The 15,929-nt window shown below is 40.0% G+C and overlaps 1 protein-coding gene across 2 annotated transcripts; it reads left to right on the top strand.

Annotated features, from left to right (window-relative positions):
• The first annotated feature begins 5,933 nt into the window (after window positions 1-5,933).
• Window positions 5,934-15,090, top strand: ldha (lactate dehydrogenase A4). Of its 2 annotated transcripts, none has more exons than XM_046036703.1 (8): window positions 5,934-6,202; window positions 10,621-10,746; window positions 11,348-11,465; window positions 11,600-11,773; window positions 11,957-12,130; window positions 12,288-12,405; window positions 13,555-13,678; window positions 13,829-15,090. In XM_046036703.1, the coding sequence occupies exons 1-8, from the start codon at window positions 6,179-6,181 to the stop codon at window positions 13,991-13,993; spliced, it is 1,023 nt and encodes a 340-aa protein (XP_045892659.1). In that variant the 5' UTR covers window positions 5,934-6,178; the 3' UTR covers window positions 13,994-15,090. The 2 variants fall into 2 exon arrangements, with proteins under 2 accessions (XP_045892659.1, XP_045892660.1); XM_046036704.1 differs by lacking the exon at window positions 5,934-6,202 and adding an exon at window positions 7,720-7,875.
• Window positions 15,091-15,929: the final 839 nt, after the last annotated feature.

Here is a 15,929-nt window from a genome sequence, read left to right as displayed (position 1 = left end):
TCTACCAGCTCCATTTTGGTTTTCTGTGACTGATTTAAAAAATGCCATTTAAGCATTCCTGTTTCCATCCTGACTCATGATTCTGTTCTCACATTTTTGCAATAGGTGGTGATGATATATTTGTGTGTTTCTCCCAAACCAGGAGATTGTCAAAGTGACACAGTGTCACTATTTAGTTTCTCAGCAGAAAACTGGTTTTTCAAATGATAAGGTGAGTTTTGTTCCAAAATGGATGCGTTTTAATTTGGATCACGAATCAGGGACAGGAAATCCAGGAATTTCCAAAACCACAATACTAGCAGGCTCGGGACATTCATGGATTATAATTTTTTGTGGCGATCTCCCACCCCAAACATGGGGGAAAAACAGCTGGCCATTGACTGATTTCATTTTTTGATCTTGAACTGCTAAGCAGACACATTTTTTACTGACTTAAAAGCGCTTTGAATGACTGCTTGACTAGGCTTAATATTTCTATCTTTTTAACTTTAACTTTAACTGTTTTTGTTTTGTAGATGGTGTTAGTGCGGGCAGCAATTTCACTTGATTTGTAGTGTGTTTCTATGTTTTTCTTTTCACTCTAGGAATGCAGTATGCATTTGATTCTCAGTATGCACTAAATGTTCCTTTTCTTTTCTACAGGTCCTGCCCACAAAGATGTTCTAATTAACCTATTGTTTGCATTCATTTCTCACCTGCCTTCTAATTCTGTATGCAAATGGTAGGCCCATAAAGGTTTCTAACAACCCGGTGTACAAAGGAAATGCAAAGCTGATTCTGCCCTGTTTCACAACAATTTCACAGTTTCACAACAATTTTCTTCCCCTCAAACTGTGTTAACGTTGGCAAGGCTGGATGATGGCACATTAAGTCACTGTTGTACATTTAACCGTGTTCTGAAGTTTTTTCCCTAAAAGTCTAGAGCAGCGTTTTCCTGATCCTACATCAGAAAAATAATAATAATAATAATAATAATAATCCTTATTTGTAGAGCACTTTTCAAAAACAAGTTACAAAGTGCTTTAACAAGTGTAAAGAATAATACAAAAAAAAAGATAAGTGCATGAAACAATAACCAGACAGGCGGCAAAATCAGTGATATCATCCCTGGCATTTAGGATTAAGAAGAGGGATCCACAATAACCACAAATAAACCATGTAATCAAGGAACAGACAATGACCATGTTTCTGGAGTATTCCTGTTTTGAACTACAAAGAAGATCTGTTGTTATATTTGTCTTAGTTTTTTCAGTTTTTAGGAAATTCCGTTCATGTTGTTTTTTTAGTTCCTGTTTCTGGTTGTTTTTTCTTTTTAGTGGTATCGTTATGATTTTGTTTGCAGGCCTCATTGTACAGATTAAATAATTTTGGTTTCTATGTTTTTTTCCCCAACAAATGGATAAATGGCCAATTCTGGCCCCTACAGTACTATGACCATGCATGTAGGCTATTCAACTCCTGTATAATGTAAGTGTTTTTTCTAAATCATCCTATGTTTTTGAACCTGTCGATCACATGTATGTAAGCCCTAATGTACAGATGATATAGGTTTTTTACAAATTTAGTCCTTCATATTTTTCTCGTTTCTTTCCGTTTCTGATTTTACTGTTTGAACTATTCATCAATCATTTAATGTTCTTATTTTTTGGATTTCCACTAAGACACTTCTACAGTGAGTCCCATCATTTTGATTTTTCAAAGATATTGTATTGACACTTTGTGTCAAAAGTAGGGAATGTGAGAAATAAATTTTAGGTTCTTAAGACTCATTTAATTCTGAGAAGTCTTGGTCACAGAGCTTACTAATCAAAGGATTTTACAATAGACGCCTGCTGGCATGTAGGTGAGATTTTAACACATGGATGAGTAAGGGGACATTTCTGATGCTAAATTACATTTGCATTCTTTTGTCAGCTCAGGAAGTGTATTGTCAGCACACTGAGTGTATGCCACAGTGCCGCAGTCTACCATTTGTTGTTGTGTTTGTACTGGAGTGTTTTTAAGGAGAGGGAGACTACATGTCGGGAGAGACTTGTGATCTTTCTCGCCATGGCCACATTTAAAGAATTGATTCATCACATCTTTGACTCCGTATTCTTTGGGAAGAAATTATTCCACCACATTAGCCATAGAAACTTGTAAGAGTGTGAAGGATGAAGCCAGAGCTTGCTTAAAAACTCCTGCTGTTGCATTTTCTCAAAACAAAAAGTGAATACAACTTGACAGTGAAACTAACATTACAAAACTGTCACCAATGAAAATGTGTACAAAGTTCTCTTACTACAGTGGGAGTCATGTATACTACTATTGAGTATGATATTTTTTTTTTTAAACAGGTTTAAAGTCTTTGTTGAGTTTAAACTAGTGATAAAAATCTTAATTGATATTTCTGTTTTCATATTGAGAGGGATTATATTAAAGACTTTGAGTGCCAAAATGCAGACGGCAGTTGGTCTATCGGTTGCATCAGTCACAGCCATCAGGAGCAACGTGGGGTATCTTACCTAAGGACACTTAAACACACAGACTGGAGGAGCAGGTGACTGAAACACCAAGGGCGAGTTCACCCTGCTGTGTACGCAAGCGCACTGCATTTTCTTGCCTTTCTAACACCATTGTGTTTACAAACTTGTGGCAGCTGACTGGATAACACCTAAGACACGCCCACCAAACGGGAGAAAACATACCTCGAAGCCCGTTGCAGAACGTTGTGCAAAGTTGCAAGGAAACATGTCGTTCAATCAGAACACATTGCAAACCGGTGCAAAACGTTTTGAGATTGAACTAGCAGGTAACTGGCTCTACCTCTTGAGCCACATCCAGCCCTTATAAAGCATGGGTGAAAGTGCATGACTTAAAGACAGATATTGATTTTAAAATATATGCTCAGATTAACTGGAATCAAAAGTAGAAACTTCAAATAGAGCTCCTGTGTGCTCGTATCCTTGCTCCAATTAAAACTTCAGCAGCATGATTCTGTACCACTTATAACTATTAACCTTTGAAGAGACCAACTTCAAATCTGTGTAAAGAGACATCCACTTTTTTAAGGAAACCTAAGTCTACTTTTTGATGGTACATATAACTGAAATGTTGTATATGCAATTGGAACGTAAGTGCAGTTCGGTCGGTCAGGATCTAATGTTAATTAATGTTTTGTGATTTAACACACAAAGTGTGTGTGAAAAGTGGTGGGGACATAAGGGCTCAGATTAGGGGCGTGATAATACACTTGGGTCACGAGACGTGAGGATTTTAACACTATTTTGAAGAAATATGAAAAGCTGAAATACATGAGTGGGGGTCTGTGGGTCCTCCCCCAGAAAATTGGAGCATTAAATCCTTAATTTCCTGCATTCTGGAGACATTTTCTGCACCAATTTATGGTGGAAATGTCTTTATTTAAATAAAGGCAAACAAAAGATGGCAGGTGACAATTCATAATTATAAAAACATAACAGAATATAATGCAGACGACTTGTTTTGTTTTTTTAGCTTAACTTACTTTTTTTGGACAATGCACAGTTGTTGCATTGCATGTTTTCTTATTGTACAAATAAACCTTTTTCAAAGCATTTTCATTTGAAAGTTAACATTTCTTGCTGCTACTTTTCAGAACATTTTTAACAATTGCTTTCAAAAAGTGATGAGGATAAAAATCAGCCATTTCAAAATGTGGTAAGTACATATCCACAGCGTCCCTAGTGTACATGACACCTATGTCCAGAATCATGAAATGAAACTATTTTGGAGTAAAGCAGACATTCCCCTGATAAATGCTGAGCTCCATCAGAGCTGTCTAAATGTGTATTTCAGAAGCTAAAAGTTTATTTCTGTTTCCTCCGTCTATCCTGTCAAGTTTATTACTGGGTCAACATCACTGTAGGGTATTAACTTAACATAACATCACTATAGAAGTGTTGGTTATATTGGGCTAAGTTTTATGTTCATAAAAAAAGAATTCATTGGCTCTTAGATTTTGTATGCAAGGATGCATAGCCTACTATTTTGCTATGTCCCATGCACTGCTCATTCAATTTCAATGAGTGTAGCCTAATATATAGGCAAATTATAATATATATTTTTATTTTGTCTTCATATTAATATTTTAATACAGACGCCTCCTTTAAGAAAAGGCCATCCTCTTCGGTGACACGAGGACAGGGATTTTCTCTCTTCAGTGGTGGCAAATTCAACTACTGAGGAGAGCAAGTTTGACTTTCCAATTGACAAATTAACTTTGTATGAGTTTGCTTACATGTTTTGCCAAAGCTTAACATGCCCTTCCTATCAGCAGAAAATATGCAGGAAGTGATTAGAATACTATACAATACTATACAAGATACTATACTATACAATACCATACAAGATGTTTCAAATGTATAAGTTTAACTATATCAAAATCTCTTCAACTACCAGACTAGCTAACGTTAGCTTGTCATATTTTGTTGTATGCTAACCGAAGTTCAAAATGTCAACACTGTCATTGTCCCTGTTTCATTATCATATTTTGTCATGCTTTGTGTTTTCTGTTTTATGTGTCTACCCTGTCATCTTGATATTTTAAAATAATAATTTAAACAATTCAATCAAACTATATACATTCCACTGTGTTTAATAGCTCGGGGAGGGCCAATAAAATGCAAATAAAAAACTGTATCCAAATACCAAATATTTTCCCCAAATAACAAAAAAAAATACATGTGTGATTTTTGTGAGTTTATTTAAAAAGAAATGGTTGCATAAAATAGCCTATTTCATGAATTTATAGTCTGAAAGCAAACAAATAACCCTGTTTAGGAAAGGGACATCATACATTTCCGAAAATATAATTTGCATCTTAATATTGCAATGAAAATGTATTTTACAGTAGGATATTGTAATGTCCATGACAGGGTCTTATGGTTTACGCTCTGAATATTGGCCTATAATTATCAAAAAAAATGTTTGGGAGCTCAGTTAATATATATTTCTACAACTGACTTGTGACAAGACTAAGAGAATGAGAAGTTAATACCAAAATTAATGAGTAGAGTATTGTTAGGGCTGAAATGCACAGTGATATAAGATATTTGCTGTGACATTACTGCGCTCACGGAAACGTTTAGGCCTAGCTAATGATTAGAGTAATGTCAGTAATTTAAAAGAAGCCTAAATCGAAGACAACACTCATTCATAAATAAAACACACAATAAATCAGTCACCCGGAAAGCTACAGAGATCGGTAGAGATGGAGGGCAATGTCCATGCGGAGTGAGCCACTGGATTTCTGTGCATGATAGCTATGTAGGCTACTATGTGACTGCTTTTGACATACTGGTATGCTATAATGTCTGTTGCAACCTCGAGATGTTTCTACATGTCATAATGCCACGTTCCTGGATGGTGAAGATATGATCTGTAGCCTTTATGTAGCCTATTGGTGCCGACAGCTGGTCTGCTCACCTGACAGAGATAATAGCGGAAGGATGTAACCAAGGGGGTAAGACACAGTTGAAAAGGTGAAGCCGACCAAAGCCTGCACCATAGACAGTATATTACTGGACGAAGCCACCCCGCTGATTTGAGTGGAGAGCAGTGAAGACAGTTTTGGACCAATAAAATACTACTACAAGGTTACTTCCTGTTGGCACCAGCGTCAACTGCGCATGATCGCAAAGCATAACCGCGGTTTGATGACGTAGAACAGCGGCAGAAACACCGTAATCCTGGTAGCTGCATAGCTGCGCCAACAAAATGTTTCATGGCTCAGTGTGTTTGTCTGACTCGGCTCGTCACTGTTTAATCAGCCCACCTACGAGAATCACCTGTGAAACACCAACGCAGCGTCACTGATGGCCGAATAGTTTTTTTAAAATTCACTGAGAGTTTATAATCCAAGCAATACGGTTACATCTGTCATGTGCGACGGGATGTCACACTGTCCGTGCAGGCTTTGGTCGGCTTCACTGTTTCAACTGTGTCTTACCCACTTGGTCCAAAACTGGATTCGCTTCTCTCCTCTCAAATCAGCGGGGTGGCTTCGTCCTGTAATATACTGTCTATGGCCGGTCCCTCTGGAGTGATGGCGGGCGCCAGCAGCAGGTCATCTGTGGGAGGTCACTGGTTGCCATAAACAGGCTGCTGCGACTACTTGAGCTACATAGTAGGATGTGAAATCATCACATAATAGTAAAGCATGGAAATCATATCAAACCTCAAGGTCAGTATATATCTGGACTACGTGTTCTTGAGCAAAGTGCTAAAAGAGATGATGGTCTTCTGTGGCTGCAGTCTGAACAGCCTGATATTAAAACAGAAGAAGTAATGAGTTTGGAAGTGGGAGTTTAATCTATTATAACATTAATGTGTATTCAATTAACTGCAAAAATACATTAGTGTGTACCCATTTAATAACTTAATCACTGTTATGAGCCCTAAACTGAGGACATCTATTTGTATGATGGAAGTAATCTGCTTGGATTTGCTCCTCAGAGGACTTACAACCCAAAACATTACACAGTACACAAAAATAGATTATCAAAGCACACTGGAATGCAATGGGTTTTTTTATATAACACTTCTCATCTGTTGACAAAATTGTTACTGGCAAATGTTTAGGCCTACTGTCTAAATATCATGAACATTAAACTAAGAGCTGATTTAACTATTAGGAATTTGCTTTGTCCCTTTTGCCATCAATTTATGTTGGTGTTTTGTCATCTAGGAAATTGTGAATCATGACCTGACATTCAGTGCATGATGTTGCTCAAATAGAAAGAGTCCCATCTGTGAAAGACTTTTTTTGAAACAGTGGATAAAAATTACATAACTTCACATATCCCTGAATAGAGATGCTCAAAGAACATCCAACAGCCAATGTTAGCCTACAGTATATCTGGAAATGGATACTCTTGAGTGCAAGATGTTTTGCAGTGTTGGCCAAATAGTTGATAAAGAACAATAAAAAAATGGAAATGCTATGTTGTAACTAATATGCAACTCCTGTGTCTTTTGTCAGTCGAACCAGCTCTATCAGAACAAGAACATTCTTCAGATAGGTAACACAAATGACTTGTTACACTGCTGTGGGTTGAGTAATAGGGCTTACATTGTAACTGAAACCAAACAGGAGGGGGCGCTATGGCCATTTCCTTATCAGTCCATCACATTTGGCTACCTTAAAACTAAAACATAGCTTGGTGTGTTATTATTACATCAACGGCCACATTTCACAGGGCAGATACAATTTAAAAACGGTAGAACTACATTACTGTTCTAGTAGGCTCTAAACGGGCACTAAACATCAGACATTAGACACGAGGCACAAATGCAAAATTCAAGTTGCATCCCCAACATGAGTCATTTAGGACTGATGTTAGGAAATCCCCACACGTGGGTTACTATGCTGTTATAGACTCCCATGTATCAGACAACTGAGCCGTTGTGACAGCGGAATTATACCAAGTGTTAAATGAAATCATAAATTAATAAGCGAGCCTATTTGTAGATTGTAGATGGTAGAAGAGACATCCAATTTTCATTCAGGCTTCCGAGGACATCTTTTTAGTCGAGAATCTTTCCCACCATCCTTGAACTACATATAAGTGACGGTCTGCCAGCAACAAAACACGCAACCTGAATATTAGAAAGAAGGGGTGGTACACAAGACGCGGTCACTGCCGCATCCTTCATCGTACGTGACATGCAACATGCTCTGCAGACTCAGATCCGCCCGACCTCATTAGTATGTAAGCACGTAGCGTCTACGGAGGGGGGCAGTCTTTAAATACGGACAGACGCCTCCTCCGCGGTACCACTTCTGCGGAACAGCTGCACTCAGGAGGAGCAAACACATTCCAGCTCGTGTTTTCACTTTTTAACTGAAGCTCTAAGGTAAGATAACCCGCCTGACTACATCAGCAGACAGTGCACTTTAGGTTTCTCCGGAAGTATCATTTATTTGGAGTCATTTGCTTGTACATTGATGAAAATACGTAAAAAGAGGCCTTCGCTGACACGATGAGCATTTCAGAGGATGCAGGGAGGGGCGTGTCGCTGATAATATCGACAATGTTGATTGGTTGTGAATGAGGTTGCGCCAAGTATCCGTTTTTAATAGTTTGCATGTGTAATGAAGCTGCGAAACAATAGTAGCTGAAGCAACAGGATGTGGGCCTGGAAGTGCAGGAGTCCACTTGTCACGGCTGCGAGATTGACTCCGGGGCGGATCGCTGGAATTCTAGACGATGTTTGTGATTCCACCGGCGTATATACAAATCACAAACATATATATGTATATGTGTGTGTATGGCCTATTGTTGATGAAACTCGAATCAAGTTGCACAGAGCAACACCGGGAAGGAAGTCATGCACAGAAATGGCGGAGAGAATCCGTTCATTTTTTTTATAATAAAAAAAACCCTCCCGTTCGTAAATCAATATAAACATAATTAAATAAGCCAAAACAATATAACCACGAGGCACAAATATCGAGGGACTAAATGAACAAAACCTGAGTAAGTCAACAAAATCAGGCAGGCAACTCGCTCCTTGTGGGATATGAAGCTTTGCAGATAACAGGAACGGTTAATATAACCCTGTGCCAAAAGTGCTGGTGGATTTAATCGGTTTCTTTCATTGCATTAGATGATTTGTATTGCTGTAATATAGGCAGTGTTACGCATGCGTGCCCTCTACTGCCTGTGGCGTCCATCATGCAGACGGCAGCCTGCAAATAAACTGAGCACGGGATGTGTCGTGACTGCATCTACATGCTGGAACATTGGGAGGGAGGTCTTAGTGAGAGTTGTGTTGGTGCTTTTTCAGTGCTTTGCCAGATGTGCATGAATGTCACTTTTATGATCATGTCAAAATATATTTTGAAAAATTATCTCCGGTAACACTTTTTGTGGCTTAAATCCTCTGCTTAATCAAACTAATGCCATTCTTGGCACAGTGTTACAATAAGATAAATAGTTGACAGTTGAATCCTGTTGGCAACTACAGTTGATTGTGTGATTACATTACGAATGCACAGTGGAAACAAAATAGCATGTGGAATTTTAAAGGCAAATGAAGGTTAGGATAGACCGATGTTTTGTCTGATCACATAGTGTGAAATAATTCAGGAGTGCAGAAACAACATGTTGCCTTCAGTCTGCAAAATAATAATGTGAAAGACCAGATACAACACCTCACCCGTGATACGTGACACTGCATTAAGGCTCAGTGAACCCCCACTGACCTGTTGGCGATCAAATTAAGTAAATACCACTGTGTGCTGGGAAATGTGAAATTACAAGCATGCATAAAGCAGTTTTAGTTGTCCAGTTGTGTGCAACAGCTACTTGTTGTAAGTCTATTGAGTAATAGGGCTTTGTATTGTAATTTAAACCAACCAGGAGGGGGCGCTATCTGCCATTTCCTTTTTGGTGTCCATCACATACAGTGTTTTATTCTTACATCAAAGGCCACATTTCACAGGGCAGATACAATTTAAAAACTGAGTATTACTGTTCTATTAAGCTATAATTTACACTAAATATCAGCACTACTTGTTTTAAGTCCCAGAAATTCACATAATCTGAAGCTTGAGATATCCGCCTCCCTCTCTTTCTAACTATATCGCATTAAATTCTTTAATCTACTAATAATCCTTCTTGTAATCCTCATTCAGTCTATAGTAGTAGTATGAATTTGGCTGGTTTGTACAGCATATTTCAGCAGTAAATAAAGAAACTCTGGCCAGTATTGAACATATACTGTAATCCTGTACTCTAAGCTAACAGAGGGTCCTCCGGACCCAGCTCTCCCCAGGGCCAGGTCCTGGTATTTAGTAAGAGTTCGGTTTTAACCTCTGAGTGAGAGATAATTGGATAAAGGGATGTTGGGTATGTCTGTCCAACTTCCCATATCCTACCATGCCAACTCACCATGGAGAGGATTTATATTCTCTCAACTCAAGGAAAGTATAAGTGTGTGTTAATCATGTCAAGTACTCCACTACGTGCTTGTTTCCACATCACAGGAAAACCAGCCTAGTCATACTGGTGATGTAAACGCCTGCAAGCGTGAGCACTGCCCAACCAGGAAACATTAATAGTGGGATGTGTGTGTGTGTGTGTGTGTGTGTGTGTGTGACGTCAGCTGGGGATGGTCAGTGCTGCAGGCAGACAGGCTGCAGCCAGCAGTTGTTGCCATGGAGACCCAGAGAGGCGTTGTGAAGCAATAATTATTGTCTGCAAACCATTTATGGAAGTACACGTGATAAAGAGTGGTAAACGAAAAGTACAAACTAGAAGTTGTGGTTGTTAGAGGTCAGGGTTCTCAGGTTATGAAAAGGACACTTTCAATTCTGCAACTGAGATTAAATGAGAAATCTAAGTTTGACTCAGCCATTGTCGGATGAGAAAGTAGTCACGTACACCCCTCGTGTGAGCCTATGAGTGATCATACATTATGCAGCACTACTTTACTGCCTCGCTCTTTCAACTCTCACCCTTCCCCCTTATCCCTGCCCACTTGCCTAACACTTCTATCCCCCCTCCACCCTCCCATTGCTTTCTCCACTTGGCCTCAATGTCATTCACATGTCTTTGTCTATCCCTTGCCCTGATCCCATCTCTTTATTTTCCACAGATGTCCACCAAGGAGAAGCTGATTGGCCATGTAATGAAGGAGGAGCCTGTTGGCAGCAGGAACAAGGTGACGGTGGTGGGTGTCGGCATGGTGGGCATGGCATCTGCCATCAGCATACTGCTCAAGGTGAGACAGAAAGAAAGAGGGAAAGTTTGAACAGAAAGAGCTGAGTGTTATGTGTGTTGAGTGCTGAAATAAGTAAATAGAAAGTAGGTGGAAGTAGAGTGATGACAGCATAAAAGGTAAATTGGTGAAAGTACAGTTATTACAGTAGCAAAAGTGAACTCACGGGTGGCTATAAGGGGCTTTAGATAAACTTTGAAAAAGTATCAGCTTAGATGTGAATGTTGGGATAGCACTGCTATTGTTCCATTACAAATGGAATCGCAAAATAGTCTCTGAACTGAGAAACCTCCGAGGGCTGTTGTCAAACCAACCGAGTAGTGAAATCAACTTCATTAATGCTTGGTAGAAATTAAAAATTTAACAACAAAGGCTAAGAGAAACCAGATCACGGGTCTTACAAATAACAGCGCTGCTGAATAGGCAAGGCAGAGATGAATGATGTTGTTCCTCACTTCTGTATTCACGTTATTTACTTGAAACAACACAGCCACTTTAAGTAAGCCCCACTGTAGCTTTATCTACGTAATAGATTTGCTGTAAGATACACTGTATGAAGCATATAGTAAATTGTCAAGATGACTTAATATATGTATATAATTAGGACTTGTGTGATGAGCTGGCCCTGGTTGACGTGATGGAGGACAAGTTGAAGGGTGAGGTCATGGACCTGCAGCATGGATCCCTCTTCCTCAAGACACACAAGATTGTGGGCGACAAAGGTGAGAACACACAAAAATAACTGCAACCTCTGACTCTTCAAAAATTTAGTTTTGTTCTGGTATGTCACCTGACCCGCTTTAAATGACCGTTACTAAAACAGTACAGAACATCACCTCTTTTGTCAATTTGTCAGACTACAGTGTGACAGCCAACTCCAAAGTGGTGGTGGTGACAGCTGGTGCCCGTCAGCAGGAGGGAGAGAGCCGTCTTAACCTGGTGCAGCGCAACGTCAACATCTTCAAGTTCATTATCCCAAACATCGTCAAGTACAGCCCCAACTGCATCCTGATGGTGGTTTCTAACCCAGGTTAGACAGACAGGGGGTGTGAATGAGTGAGGGATGAGGGAAATGTGTTTGTGGCGTGGCATGAAATAGAGTTGAGGGGGTACTAGAGAAAACTATGTCTAAAATATGATCTAACACATAATTCAGCAGTGATCAAAGGATCATCATTTTTAAGAGTCGTCGCCTTTCATTCCTTACTTTCAGTGGACATTCTGACCTACGTGGCCTGGAAGCTGAGTGGTTTCCCTCGTCACCGCGTCATTGGCTCTGGCACCAACCTGGACTCTGCCCGTTTCCGCCACCTCATGGGAGAGAAGCTCCACCTCCACCCTTCCAGCTGCCATGGCTGGATCATTGGAGAGCATGGAGACTCCAGTGGTATGCAGCTCTGACTAAAAATAAAATCTCTGCCAGCCTTCCACTGTGTCAGTTTGTTGGTCCGTGGCAAACTTTAGGTTGCCATGGTTGCCTTTCTGTATACCCTTTGTATTTAAGATGAACTAATTAATCACTATTATATTTCTGTTTCTCATAGTGCCTGTGTGGAGCGGTGTGAATGTTGCTGGGGTTTCTCTGCAGAGCCTCAACCCACAGATGGGGGCTGAGAGTGACAGTGAGAAATGGAAGGAGGTTCATAAGATGGTGGTTGATGGGTGAGTTCAAATGATTTTCCAGTAATCTGCTGATGAGCCAAAAAGTCTTCCTGAATTACCCTGCAAACCACATTTCTCTCACACACTCATACAGCTTAATCTACAAAGCAATCTGCCATGTGCTTACAGGCCATCTGTCCAGCACTGAGGTGGGAGCAATAAATAATGTTTTGTTGAGACTGATCTTTAGGGTTTAATGGCCTAGTCACCTTAGCCTATTAACATAAATCTTCCAAAAGCCCAACAGGCACAATTGAATCCAGTGGCCCTGACAAGCCCTGTTGAGAAATTTGATCAGTACTGTGAGCCAAAAGGCAAGCAGTACACACTAGAGCCTGGCAGCTAGTGCAAACAAAAAAAGCTATGCTACTGCCTGTAACACAATACTGCACATTAGTGCCCATGGTCTCACTTACACTCCTGAGTGTGCGTTAATGAATTACAGGTCTTATTCCTGAGTAAAGACAGGTTTGCCTTAAATTAATGACTTATGAGTTACTTATACCCGTTTATGAACTTGCATTATGAATGTGTGTCATTCCTTTAAAAGAGCATGATGCAACAGTTAACCCTGTAAACTTTGCTATTGTACCATTATTTCATTGTCAGCCAGTCAACCTGACTGATCTCACAAAAGCTAGGTGTTCAGGGAGGTCAACCATGTACAACACAATAGTTGATTTATCAAAGATATTTGCAAAAGTTTCAGGTATGAAATAAAAGCTTTCAAAAGAGTAACAAAGTGGTAAATGTACACAATTGATGTCTCATGACCCATACTGAACAACTGTTACTGAAACTATTATTCTGTTGCTCCATCAGAATGTCTCTTTTGTCAATTTGTCAGACTACTATGTGACAGCCAACTCCAAAGTGGTGCTGGTGCTGCCAGTTGACTCACAGGGAGCTTACCTCAGGCATAGATAAATATAAACTTCCCCCCACAAAACAGCATTAGATATTTAACGAACATGCAAGATTTGTGCTTCTTTCATGGTGATAAACAGATGAATGTTCAGCATTAAACTAGGGATATTAGAGGAAAATGTAATAGTGGGAGCAAACACAGTCTCAAATACCACAGCAGATTGACCGCTCTATTTTCTCGTCACTTGACTGTAAATGGTTTCCCTTATGTGTCCACTGCAGGGCCTACGAGGTTATCAAGCTGAAGGGCTACACTTCCTGGGCCATTGGCATGTCTGTGGCTGACCTGGTGGAAAGCATCTTGAAGAACCTGCACAAAGTGCACCCTGTGTCCACACTGGTCCAGGTGAGGAGATTGGGAGCAAGCCATACACGTTTTGGCAAATCCTACATGATGAAATTCATTGTATCGATTAATTACCACAAACATTCTGTACACATCTTCAAATATTCTGAAATGATCCGCTGACCTTGTGGTGCTCCCTTCATCTGACAGGGTATGCATGGAGTGAAGGACGAGGTCTTCCTGAGCATCCCTTGTGTCCTGGGAAACAACGGCCTGACAGATGTGATTCACATGACACTGAAGGATGAAGAGCAGAAACAGCTGGTGAAGAGTGCTGAGACCCTGTGGGGCGTACAGAAGGAGCTCACCCTGTGAAGAGCGCTCCTTTGAATTCACCAGTCCACTCCTAAAACCATACTCTGTGTTTGATCCCCTCCCACTGTACCTCCTGTATCCCTCACGGCAACAGCCGAATGAAACATCTGAATATCTAAAAAAAAAAAAAGGCCAAGTGTTTGTAGCTAAACCAGTGGAAGTTAGATTTTTACCTTCAGATAGTCAAACATGGGTGTCATTTTCCTTTGCTTCCTCCCACTCGTCCCACTCCCTCCATAACTGGATTCTCAACACAACTCATGCATTTAGCATTTGAGAGAGAGGTTATATATGTTGTCCTGCCTACAAAAGAAAAGTAAAGTATTTCATAGTGGCATATAAATTCTATGTACTGTACGTTACCGTCTATGGTTGCTGCATCTGTACACTCCAATGTTTGTAGTTTGTATTTATTCTGTGATTGTTGCCAGTTGTTTTTTTTTTTTCCTCCACTTGGTAATCTCTGTTTTATTTTTTTTATTTGGAGTATAATGGAGACATTCCATTCTTTTTGAGGAGAGCTTCCTATTCACCCACAGTCATAACAATACTGCTGCATATATCACTGGGCCAAAATCCATTGATACCAAAGTACCTTATCATTTGAGAAAAGCAATGCTACGTGTGCTGGTTGGCATTGAAGACAAACATCTAACCACAAGTGCATTGACAGAAAAAACTATTTTTAAAGGCAAGGTTTCAAAAGAGGTTGCCACTGAGGCAACTTGACACAATTTAACTTAGCAAAAATATAACAGAGAGCCAATAGAAAATAGTCAGCTACAATCATGACCAGGGTTGTGGTTATGAATCATAACAGAAGGTAACAATCATGAAGAAGGTGTTTGTGGGCACACTAAATACCTTCAACGGATTCTGTATTATTTTTCTCTGCCCGACTCTGGAAAAAAAAAAAAAAAAAAAGGCTATCAGGAGAAAAACGATGGTATTAAAACTGTTAAACTTAATACTTTTAAGATCTGTTTATGTATTAATGTTACGTTATCTGTCATGGCAGCTGGATATTGATTATTATTTGCCGTAACATCAAATAAATCTGCCAGGATAGTCTCTACTATCATGTGTTTGTCATCCAACATGACTGGTTTGTACACTGAACAAAATTATAAATGCAACACTTGTGTTTTATCCCCCATTGATCATTAGCTGAACTCAAAGATTTAAGACTTTCTCTATATACACAAAAGGTCAATTTCTCTCAAATATTGTTCACAAATCTGTCACAATCTGTTAGTGAGCACTTTCCTTTCCCGAGATAATCCATCCACCTCACAGGTGTGGCATATCAAAATGCTGATCAGACAGCATGGGTATTGCACAGGTGTGCCTTAGGCTGGCCACAATAAAAGGCTAGTCAAAAATGTGCCCTATAAAGTGAAAACCTGGATTCATCTGTGACGAGAACACCTCTCCAAAGTGCCAGATGCCATCAAATGTGAGCATTTGCCCACTCAAGTCAGTTATGACGATGAACTGCAGTCAGGTCGAGATCCCGATTAGGACAACGAGCATGCAGATGAGCTTCCCTGAGACTGTTCCTGACTGCAGAAATTCTTTGGTTATGCAAACCGATTGTTTTCTTTGGAGACGGCTTATGGTAGAGAAATGAACATTCAATTCACTGGCAACAGCTCTGGTGGATATTCCTGCAGTCAGCATGCCAATTGCGCGCTCCCTCAAAACTTGCAACATGTGTGGCATTGTGCTGTGTGATGGAACTGCACATTTTTGAGTGGCCTCTTATTGTGGCCAGCCTAAGGCACACCTGTGCAATACCCATTCTGTCTGATCAGCATCTTGATATGCCACACCTGTGAGGTGGATAGGCCTTTTGTGTCCATAGAGAAAGCCTTAGATCTTTGAGTTCAGCTCATGATGGATGGGGGCAAAAACAAACGTGTTGCATTTATAATTT

This window comes from Micropterus dolomieu, linkage group LG22, assembly GCF_021292245.1.
Source record: "Micropterus dolomieu isolate WLL.071019.BEF.003 ecotype Adirondacks linkage group LG22, ASM2129224v1, whole genome shotgun sequence".
Classification (NCBI taxonomy): domain Eukaryota; kingdom Metazoa; phylum Chordata; class Actinopteri; order Centrarchiformes; family Centrarchidae; genus Micropterus; species Micropterus dolomieu.
This window is presented reverse-complemented; position numbering and strand designations above follow the sequence as displayed.